The sequence below is a fragment of the Ochotona princeps genome, chromosome X (genome assembly GCF_030435755.1).
Source record: "Ochotona princeps isolate mOchPri1 chromosome X, mOchPri1.hap1, whole genome shotgun sequence".
Taxonomy (NCBI): Eukaryota; Metazoa; Chordata; class Mammalia; order Lagomorpha; family Ochotonidae; genus Ochotona; species Ochotona princeps.
Window position 1 is genome coordinate 34,953,391 of NC_080865.1, and position 12,100 is coordinate 34,965,490.

Genomic DNA, 12,100 nt, shown 5'->3' on the forward strand with positions numbered 1-12,100 from the left:
GTTGAGGCCACACATTTTGGTTTTAAATCTGAAAAACTCCACTTTTACATGTGCATAATGCTTGTATGGAATGAAGAATTGAGCTAATGAAGCAGGTTCGTGAATCCTCATGAACCCTTGAATAGAGGATCTCTAAGGTTTCTTAAGCTGCAATATTTTAATAATCAGTCTTGGATGACCTACTGAGGAAGTTGACTTCATTATCAGTAGAGGTATCAAAACAGCAGAGAAACATTGGGTAATTCTTGCACTCTCTCTCTGACTGTGATTCTTACATAGTTTAAAGGTCACTAATCTTTGCATTCAAGCACTGGGAGCACATGTGTGTGCCAGTTCCTGTCTCTGGCTGCTCCACTTCCTATCTAGTTCCCTGCTTGCATCCTGGGAAGGCAACAGAGGATGGTCCAAAGCCTTGGGACCCTGTAATCGTGTGAGAGACCCAGAAGAAGCTCCTGGCGCCTTGCCTCGAAAGGCTCAGCTGTGGCTGTTGTGGCTATTTGGGGAATGAACCAAAAGATCTATCTGTAAATCTGACTTTCTCTTTCCAATAAATAATTTTAAAAGCACTAATGGCTCCTTGAAGCAAATATGTAAGTTATGACTTAGTTCAAATCACTCTTTACACATTATTCACACAGAGAAACTGATATCCACAACAGGAAGAGATCACACAGATCTATCATCAGAGCTCAGACTAGAAATGATGTGTTCTAACTTCCAATTCCATGTTCTTTCTACCCTATCACAGTATAAGAATACCCAGGGTCTAAATTCTTATGGTGACACTGAAATCAGAGCGTTAATCAGGCTTGCTCTTATATTTGAGGTGAGGGTATGTGTACTTGCATGGAAGGGTATCCTAAACCATATGTGGGGTATCTATGTGATTTGTGGTTATGGGAATTGGCTGACCATGACCTCATGAAATCATAGATGCTGTACATCTATGTGAGCTCTACAGGACACTTTCAGCTGCTGCCCTCCTACTTGATTTCTGACACTCTATATCCTTATGTTTATTAAAGGTTTGTTTATTTGTATTGGAAAGGCAGATTTACAGAGAAATGGAGAGACAGAGACAAAGATCTTCTGTCTGCTGGTGCAGGGTCCTAAGGACACAAACAGGGAGCTGGATGGGAAGTGGGGCAACCAGGACACAAATTGGCACACATATGGGATCCTGGTGCAAGCAAGGCGAGGACTTAGCCAACAGGCTACTGTGCAGAGCCATATTTCCTTATGTTTAAAGTAAGGTTGGAATAATCCCTTTCTCAGAGAGTGATGGTGCTGACTGACTGTATGGCTGTAAAGTACCAGATATATTGACTAGCTCTAGGGACATCCTTTAATGAGACCTCATTATCCCATACCATCAATATCCTTTTCCTTACCAGGCAGGGCCTTGGCCCACTTGACCACGTGGACCAGCTGTCTTTCACCCAGTTCATTGAGGCTAGACAGCAAGGCAGCGAAGGAGTCTGGCTGATTGTTGTCATGTCCAGCGCACACTACACCTGGCTCAATGGCTTCCAGAACATTGAGAAAAATTGGTTGACACTCGTAGCCTTCAATGTGCGATACTGTCAGCTTGTGAGTTGTTTCCTCGGTAGGGCTGCTGGCGTTTGAAGACTCTCCTTCTTCTTGTAGTTTCAGATTTCCAAGTTTCTTCAGCTTCCGAGCTATTTGGAGGAAAATAAAATTTTTGAATTTATCATCAGTGGGACCAAAACACACCGGACAGCTGTTCTTTTAAAAAGTTGTCTGAGCTAAGAAAGTAAGGATGATCAGTCTCACTTGTCACAGGTTGTAAATGCCTTTAGGACAAATGTTCAGCACTGGTTTAATTGAAAATTAATTCATGATCCCAAATTGAAGAAATTCCAGAATGTCTCCTGCTCTGTTCTTTTTCCATAAAATGGGAAACATATTAGGGGTTATTCATTAGAAGTCATAAAATTATATTAATTAAACTACGTAGCTCAAATCTTTTTTTTTAATATTTTAAGCCACCTTTTATTTTTTTTTAAGATTTATTTTTTTTTTATTTTTATTACAAAGTGAGATATACTGAGAGGAGGAGAGATAGAGAGGAAGTGGAGCTGCCGGGATTAGAACCAGTGGCCATATGGGATCAAGGCAAGGACCTTAGCCACTAGGCCACACTGCCGAGCCCGTAGCTCAAATCTTAAAAACTATTCTCCCCACATACTCATACAGTTTAGAAGTCCTTTGGCATTGTACTGTTTCCAAAGAATTAATATTGACAAAAATACAAATATTTCAAATGATCATAACTCTGAGGACTGCATAAGCAGTTGTACCACAGTAGACCATAAATCACTGATTCCAATCTCTTAAAATAATAATATTAATAATGTTACAAAAGAGAGGTTGATTGTGCAACTGAAATGGATGACTACAGCAAACTCTATTGCTCATTTGTTCTGGGATATGAAAAGAAAATATACGTTTTTGAAACGGACTTTCAGTTCTAATTAGAAAAATAAATCTTTCAGGGCAAATATAAATCATGGTGTCTTTGAGTATATCGATGCAGTAAATGATCACTTGTCTGAATCGACATCCAAGGTAAGAAAGAGGAAATGATTGGATTGGTAGTGTAATAGGAGCAAATAACTTTGGGAGAAAATTACAAATAAGTCTGCAAACTAATTCTGAGTGTAAGATGACCTCACCCACCAACTATTTCTGCAGGCATTGCGTGCAGCTAGTAATAGGAGGTACACATACCCACTGCCAACTCCCACCAAGTGCACAGGCTAGAAGGTGTGGTGTAGGCCGAGCCCATTGTCTTCCAGAGCTACAAGTCTTCCCTCCCCCCTGTATTATCTTCGCATCTTGTGAACTCACTGCTAACATGGATTCTCATATACAGCTCCACAGACTGGTGGCACATACAGAATATATTCTCCTCTTACAGTTCCTATAGGCAGACTCTATTTTTAAAACAGTCATTTTCCAGCCTGGAGCTAAGGAATTTTCAGATCATGTAGTCACCTTTCTAGCCCAGAAGATAAGAGATTTAATTAGACATATGCCTGCGGTAACTAAAAGAAGTAAGGTTAGCTTCATGATTCTCTAAGTGTCTCATTTCACGAATACACATAATTTAATTCCACAGTGAATTAAATGTATATTTAGCAGTATTTCTTTTCTGCAGTTTCCAAATGAGTAAACTAACAGAACATAGTTACAAGAGGAAAATGATAATATTAATTTATTCTGCTGACTAAAAAAGTCCATTTTCTCTGTATTATATCATTTTGCCTCTCTAAGGAATCTGAGGTCCTGACTGCTCCTTCTGGTCCAAAAGCAGAGTTGAGTAGTGGGACTATGGTTGTATCCTCCCTGCTTCCCGTTGGTATCATTGATTGCACATTTTCCTTACTAGCATCACATCCAACAGGGAACAAACAAAATGCTGTGAGAAGTCCCCAGTCATCTGCTCTAACAGAAACACATCTGTGGCACCACAGTGGCTTAAATATACACCGCATGCTAAATCAGGAATTTTTTTAGGAATTATCTTATGAAGGGATTTCTGATTTTAATAGCTTCATGGAATGTACAGTTAGTATAGTGGAGCGTGTAAGTGTGTGCATTTGTGTATAAGGGAAGGGTTGATAGTCCTCTGGTGAATTGGAGTAGACTGCTCCTTCTTTCCTATTCCTGCATGCACGCATGTACACATGCACACAGGTAAATATACAGCCACTAGCACATGTGGCTATTTAACTTTAAATTACATATAATTTAAAAAATTCTCTCTGATTCTCACTGGCTGCACTTTTAGCATTCAAAAGCCACAGGTTGCTAGTGCTAGTTAAATGGGGAATCACACAGTGATATCATTTTTATTGTGTTAAGAAACTACAATGAACAGTGCTGTGAATATAAGCTGTCCTCTGGAATAGCTTTTCCTTTTACCATGCACTATTAAAGTTACTGGTAATGAGGGAAAGAATCTATATAAATATGTAACGCTCTATGTATAAAGGTGTAGATGCTCACAGAGTAATTGGTATTGGGGTGATCAGTGTGCTATTTTCTGTGACCTCAACTCCCTTACCACTTGTTTAAATCTCAATGGAGTGATGACCTATGGCTGTAGAAGGCTCATTACAAGCAGAATCAATATGTGCAGAAACTATGGGGAGAATTGTCAAGATGAAATAACACCCCCTTTTCGAGGAATGCCTGTGAGAATTTGGCTGATAATTTACATTTGCCCCCGCCCCAGACCTCAAAGGCATTTGCTTGAGGAAGAGAACTGTATTCTCACTTGCTTCTAAGACTCAGTAATGTGCTGTCCTTTTGACCTCCATGGCCCAAGCTGCACCAGGTGTTCTGGCCTTTCTGCTTGAAGAGGGTTACTATGCTGAACATAATTGAAATCGGATTTCATTCATTCTGCTCTCTTTCTGCCGCAGAGGCCAGCATGTTGCTAGATGACTTGAAAATGCTGGGCAATGAGGATTTTTAGTCTCAGATGTTACCCAGTGGTCAAGGTCTCATTTTTTTTTTCTATGAAGACCACTGCTACACCCCTCATTCCCTGCACCTGAGCCCCAGTCCAACCTCTTTTTCGTGCAAGGCATGACCGGGTTAGCTGCTATATCAAGACAGAGATTCATTGACTTACTTATGATAAGTGATAAAATGAGAAAGGGAGTAGTCAAGGTGAATGAGTGTATGAGTAACTCTGAAACTGTCTTCCAGTTCTGGGTCTTAGAAGTGACACAAAAGGGCTGTTTGCAGAGCACTTCTCTGTTTCTAACAGCCCCTTACTATACTGGAACATCTGATCTGACACAATGCTTGAATTGCATGGGAAACCTACTTTTCAGTTAGGGCTCTATTTGCTTATTTCATCTGTTACCATAACACCAGAGCATGATTTTACTTTCAAATTTTATTTTATTAGAAATGGAGAAAAAAGAGGGAGAAGGATAGGGAGAGGGAGAGGGAGACAGAGAGTTTCTACCCACTGGATCATCCCCCAAAAGACTGCAACTATTGGGGCTTGGTCAGTACAAAGTCAGGAGCCCAGAATTCAATCTGGAACTCCCAGATTTGGTATGGGTGGGTGGCAGGAACACATGTCACTAGAACCATCACTTGCTGCTTCTGAGAGTGTACAGTAGCAGGAAGCAGAATAAGAAGTGAAATTGCTGACACTCAAAATCAGGCACTCAGACATGCGATGGAAGGACACTTAACTATTGTGTCAAAATCTCAGCCCCACGATTTTTAAAATCAGTTTCAATAGTGCATTTCTAAGGAGGAGCAAATTTGATTAAGCTGTAATTTCTCTAGCTTTTGTGACCTTACTTCCCTGTTTGGGCCTCATTTTTCTCCATCCCAAGATAACAGGCCTTCCCACCCAAAGGAAAGGGAAGTTTCAAAAAAATCTTAGAAAGTTTAAGTCTCTCTGCCTAAGATCAGAGATATTTCTCTTTTCCAGATCTCAGTACAGACCTTGGAACATAAAAGCATCATCTTTCGATAGTCTTAACTTCTAAGATGCCCCCACAGTTCCAAGATTCTGAAAAACACATATTTTCTAGCTGTTCAGTCAAAGATTAATCTACTTGCTATTGTGGAAAGATTAGACATTATGTATTCTTTAAAGGATAAATTTATTTGAGAAAGAGAGAAGGCTCCCCCATCTATTGCTCATTCTAAAAAATGCCTGGAGCAGCCAATACTGGGCCAGACTGAAGCCCAGGGCTGAAGCAGTGTGCCAGCAACTTAATCCAGATTTCCCACATTGGTGGCAGGAATTCAACTCCTGGAGCCATGAGCACTGCCTCCCAAGTCTGCACTGGCAGAATGTTGGTTACCATCCTGAGCCGAGTACTGAACCCAGGTATTCTAATGTGGGACTCAGGTATTTTAACCCTTACTGAATGCCCGATCAAGCAGATGTAATTAAGACACTAATTTGTTGGAATGTTAAGGATGATTATTTTTTGATGAGCCTGACATGATCGAGTGATTCTTAAAAGGGAATGGACTCTTCCTGAAGAGACCTACCATGAGGTGGAAAAGATTAAACACAAGAAAGATTCTCTGATTATTGTTTTGAAAAGTGTTGGGGTTTGGGCCCAGTGTTATGGTTCAGTGGATAAATTCTCACCTTACTCGTGCTGGGGTCCCATGTGGACACCAGCTCGTGTCCTGGCAGCTCCACTTTCCATCAGCTCCCTGCTTTTGTCCTAGGAAAGCAGTAGAGGATGGCCCAAAGCCTTGGTAACCTGCACCTATATGGAAGATCCTGAAGAAGCTCCTGGCTCCTGGCTTCTGATTGGCTCAGCTCTGATCATTGCGTCCATTTGGGGAGTGAAACAGCGAATGGGAGATCTTTGTCTCTGACTCTCCTTCTCTGTTCAGATTTGCCTTTCTAGTAAAAATAAATACATCTTTTTTTTTTTTTTAAAGATAGTGTCTGGAGTTTATATGACAAGGAAAGCGTTCAGTCTCCAAGCTGCCCTTGCTTGGTACTTCAACTGGGCCTGGAACAGTACTTTGAGCTCCAGTCTAAAACACAGCTTGGAGACTTCTAACATACAGAAAGAGCTGTGATCTGATAAATGGGTGTCGTTTGAAGCTGCTAAAATCATGGTAGTATTTCATGCAGCAATAAAGGATGGATAAAACACTGTAGAAATGTGATGTAGGTTCACGAAGTAGGCTTTAGAATCAGACTGTCTTGGGTTCACAACTCTGTCGGTTACCAGCTCAGTAACTTTGGACCCTTTGTTTAGCTATTCTGAAATTAAGTTTTCTTCATTTGTAAAATGGGTATGTTACCATCTGTCTCTTAGAACTCTTATGAGAACCATAGGAGAGACTGTCTAGCACATAAAGATTCCTCCCAAATAAGGAGTGGAAGGCATAGGGGAAGGAGGGATACAACATTCACAGGCGACCAGATGCACCAGAGAAGGTAAGGATGGCACAATATAAAATGAAAAACAACCACATTTCTTCAGCATATGATTGTCTACAAAACCAAATTTGGTACTTAATGTAATTTTACATGCTAAATAAACACACAGGTCTGTTATTCATGAAATCAACCCTGGATGTAGTTACAAGAACGTAAATGCATGTGATGCTTAAACTCTTTAAATTTAAGGTCACAAATATCAATGCCTTCACAAGGCAGGCAGATACATAAATGAAAATAAACATCTATGCAGCATACATAGGAGATTGGGGGAGAATGACAGTGATCGGTGCCTTGTCAAAGAGACAGTTATATCAATTTCCTAAACAAATATTGTGTTGGATAAACAGAATTCTTCAGGTGATATTTAGCTTGGGGAAAGTCTGTTTGTGCCCTTTGGCTTAAATAATGCCAGCCATATTTGCATCTATTAGGATTAAAGTGGGGGAGTCCTATGATTTTATAATTAGAAGGTCAGAAGAATAGGGAAGTAGGAGCCAGGGAGCTCACTGTGAGACTTTGGAATGCTCCTTCTCCTTTCTGGTTGTTAGTTTCTTTATTCATATAGAAACAGTGGCAGTTAAAAGATTCTAGAATCAGACTGGGTTATTTATAACCCTGGCTCGAATGCTGACCAGCAGTGTGACTTTGGGCCTGATTTAGCCTCTCTGTTTCCCAGTTTTCTTATTTGTGAAACGGGGTTAACAAAAGTATCTGATTAATACAAACTGTTATGAGGAACACAGGAAACTGGTGGTATCTGAGCAGAAGAAGGCAGATTCTCTAAATACCAAACTCTCTAAGACTGATGTATTATGAAAAATGAACTCAAATTTGGGAGGCCGGCTGTAATCCTGACAACTGAAATTCTAAAATGATATCCACAACAAAGGGATAAGTAGCATTTGGTGACAGTATTCAGTTTCATGGGATGCATCAATTTCAACAAATCCCCTTTTCTCATCTCTATCTCACTTTTCTCATCTATATAATGGTGGCAATCTGACCTGATGACTGTAGAAGCCAATTGCTAGGATGAAATTAGAATCGGTGCAAACGTTCTAAGCCCAGTGATGTGACAGTGTAGCACAGTAAATATTCTTCCACAGACAGATCCACTAGAAAGTTGTCTGAAAATTGGAATACAGCGGCAAACTTTAAAAATTGCTTTCCATCTTGGGCAACTGGCATCAAACCAAGGGCTGAGGTCCAAACTGAAAGGTTTCAGAACACCAGTATAACAGGATATGTTTCACAAGGTGGTCAGGATTTTCCACATAGGATTCTGTGTAAAAATGTTTAGTAAAAAGTAAATTCGGATGATCAATCAATGTAGTCTCTTCTTACTGCTAATTACTGAGCCACTTTTTGCTCCGCTTTATGTCTTTTTATATCCCAAGCAAGTAAAAGCTTCTTTCTAATAAGGTTGAACTAATTTCGCTCTTTTTTCTACTTGTTGAAAACTGTGGTCTGTGGTACATTAAGCCTGTGACTACAGACTGGATAGAAACTATGTTTTTGGGCCCAGTGTCATGGCCTAGTCACTAAGTCCTTGCCTTGCACACATTGGAATCCTATATGGGTGCTGGTTCTAATCCTGGCACCCCACTTCTCATCTAGCTCCCTGCTTGTGGCCTGAGAAAGCAGTTGAGGATGACCCAAAGCCTGGGGACCCTGTACCTGCGTGGCAGACCCAGAACAGACTCCTGGCTCCTGGCTTCAGATTGGATCAGTTCTGGCTGCTGTGACCACTTGGGGAGTGAATCAGTGGATGGAAGATCTTCCTCTCTGTCTCTCCTCCTCTCTGTATATCTGACTTTCCAATAAAAATAAATAAATCTTTAAAAATGATGTTTTTACAAAAACTTAAAAAAAAGAAAGGAAGGCAGGAGGAGGATTGTGATATGGGGGGAAGGGATGGAAGTATGGTTATTAGAATTGTTCTTAAGAAACATATTAAATATGTTCTCTTCACATTAATCAAATTTTAAAATATACAGTTTTCACAAGGAATGAGATCTAATAGGAGAGAGGATCATCAGAGTTATAAGGCTTCCCATCTATCACAGCAGTAGAGTCCTGAGGATCCTACACGTTTTCTTGAAGACCCCTGAGAAGAGGCAAGTGGATCTGAGCATGTGGAGCAAGCATATAACCCCTTCTTTCAAGTCAGGAGAGCAGTGCTTATTCTCTACATATACTAGTGGCCCTACATCAGGATTTATCTGAAAGAAATGTTCCATTTCGAGAGAAAAGTTTAAGGGATTTTGTCTTTCCCTTCCCCTCTAAACAGATGCTTATTTTTAAAGGATTATTTGTCATTTTTTACTAAATGACAAATATAAGTCTTGCCCAATGGCCCACAGCTAGACAGTGGCAGAGAAAGACACCGAACTGGGTAACCTGACTTGAATATCATGGCACTGGAGAGAAGGCTCAGTGGTAGGAATTGGAGATTGGTGGAGAAACCTGGGACTGGCACAAGAGGCAGGGAGTAGAGCCAGCCCTTGGCAGGCATGGAGTGAGAGATTAGTTAGGCGATGCAATCAAGTGGGATTAAGTGTATGACAAATTCTCTCAAGCAAGATTTCTTCGGCCTTCCCCTGAAGTCGCTATCTTCCCTCCAGCCTCCATTCTGGGTCAGAGGGACAGCAAGAGAAAGAATATCAAATTTTATCTTTCAAGGTTTATGTTGGACTATTTAGTCTAATGGTTTTAAATTCACAGAGGAGTAAATGTAATTAATAATAGAATGATATGCAATGCTTAACATCCTTGCCAAAGCACAGGATTTGGCAGAAGCTCTTTCCAAGTCTTTGCTGTCTGACCACTGAGCCAGAAAAAAAGAGGGGCCTACTACCCAGATGCCATCCTGAGTGAGGGTCACAAGGTCATAACCAAAAACCTGCTCATGTGACATGACAGAGTTTGGAAATGTTTCCTCAAGCAGACGTGATCACTGGAAAAAGTAACTTCACAAATTTAGAGCATACGTGCTTTTGCAATTACATTTAAACTGACATTAAAAACAAATGCGAAACAGTCCATGCTGAACAGGTCAGCATGACCTGGAAAGCAAATGAGAAGGGAAAAAAAGGGAAAAGAAAAAAGAAAAAAGGCCTCATGTTAGCAAGATTAATTCTGTCAGTCTGTTGTAAATAAGAAAATATCATTGATGCATTAATGGTTTTATTAAAGGAAAATTTCACGAACAGAAATATGCATCATTCAAACAAATAAAAAGCAGTCTTTTTCTTAAAGATAAAAAACTACATTTGCATTAGGGAACTTCTTATTAGTTTGCTGAATAAAAGTTTGCCCTGAAGAGGGGGAAATTCCCCTTCTTAAAGTTCTTTCTTGGCTTTTCCCCCAGAATGTTGCTGAGTTAGGGTGAAGAGGTAAAAAGACAGGAGAGAGTGAGACAGGAGAGAGAGAAGAGAGAAATAGAGAGATCACACACACACACACACACACACAGAGAGATAGAAGAGAGAGGTGAAAGAGAGAGAGGAGAGAGAGGGGGGAGAGAATGTATGTGCGGGCAGAGACTTAACTAGAAATAGGGTGGGAAAGGCCAGGCAGTGAGAGTACTTCATAAAGTCCGCTTCCACCAGAAGAGAATCCATTTGTTTGAATATGGGAGCTCTGGGGCCAAAAAAAAAAAAAAAAAAAAAATGTGAGATCTTATAAACCTGAAGTGTCTCTTCTTTTGAATCAATGCACTGCTTGTGGTCAGCTTGGAAGAAGAAAGAAGCCTGACATATGATGAAGAGGCGAGGATATGATGTGAGGGAGCAGTGGGGGAGTGAAGGAGCACTAAGCCCAGAACTAAGAAAGTCTGACTTGTTTCTCTCCATCATCCTGTTTAACAGGAGACAAGATAAATAGTCACTGGTTCCCGGCTTATTGCCTCCCCCCTCCTTAGGAAAGCTTCAGATGTGTGTGAGCTTCCGAAAATACAATCAACGTGACTTTGGGAACGGGAAGAGGACAACTGACTCTAGTCTCCTGGCATGTTTGTTTGAAGAGAGGGGCTGGTTGGCTTCTTAGAATGTAGAAGCAGAAATTTGGTCCATGTTTACTGACCTTCTGTAGGTCAGTTATAACTTTCAACTAAATAATGACGCCAAAGTTCAAAGGTTGTGTGCTTGGTAGGGGTCCGGAAGGATGCTTATAGGAGAAAAACTACCAATTTTCCACTAAACAAAAAGAGATGGTTACAAGAGCCTAAGCATTAGCAAAGTTTCTTTCAGGTAATACAGTGCAAAAGTCGAGTGATGGAGCCAGTGCTGCACTGCAACTATTTGAGTCAGTGCTTGAGTACCATCATATATGATTGAGAAGGATTCAAGAACACTCTGTCAGTACTAAGCCAAAGTAGAGAAAGTGACAGTCATTGTCTATAAAAGTACAGGAATGAAAACTGCTTCTACTTCTACAATGGTTTCTCACAACATCTCTGTGAGGTAGGGAAATATTATGGGTCCCACTGGCTACCAACATAAGCCCTCAGACCTAATGTTAGAGGCTGTTTTTGAGAAACAAAAGCTTAAGCTCTTACACTCAGACTCTAGGTCACTGTAGGCCATCGACTAGATCTCTCCAGAGCCCTTATTTTTAATCAGGTAGATCAGCTTTTCTTTAGTATCTGGTCATTTTGAGACACTTGCAATCATCAACTCGGAAGTTTTCTAATATGAGAGAGAGACACTGGTGAGTCTAACACTGTGAAGATGAGCTAGCATGCCTGGGAGTGAGGGCTTGTGACACAGGGAGGTGCATGGAATGTTAGGAAAGAGGCGGGTATTGGTGGTGGTCATTTTTGACTAGGCTCTCCTTTCTTCTCTCCTGTGTATTTGTAAAACTGAGATGAGATGTAGAAGTGGAAAACTGTTTACTTGGGGTTTCTTTCATCCTTTCTGCGGTCACTAATGTGCTAAAGAACATGAGCATGGATGTGCGGTTTGCGTGTATGTTTCTGCATATACTGGGCAAGAACTGTAATGGTGGGTGTGGCATAAGAGAAGCAAGATAGAATTTAACAATTTCATATAGCTTCTCACAGACAAAGGCAACTTCTTTGGGCGGCGGGGGGGGGTGGTCTTCTGAATTTCTAGCAGTACATAA

General features: G+C 40.7%; 1 protein-coding gene across 1 annotated transcript in view; it reads right to left on the minus strand.

The window, feature by feature from the left end:
* Positions 1-12,100, minus strand: part of AR (androgen receptor) — a 166,864-nt gene that overhangs the window by 11,706 nt on the left and 143,058 nt on the right. The window contains exon 4 of the mRNA XM_004595204.2: positions 1,392-1,679. Coding sequence (XP_004595261.2) covers positions 1,392-1,679 — 288 coding nt within the window. The remainder of the gene's footprint in view (positions 1-1,391; positions 1,680-12,100) is intronic.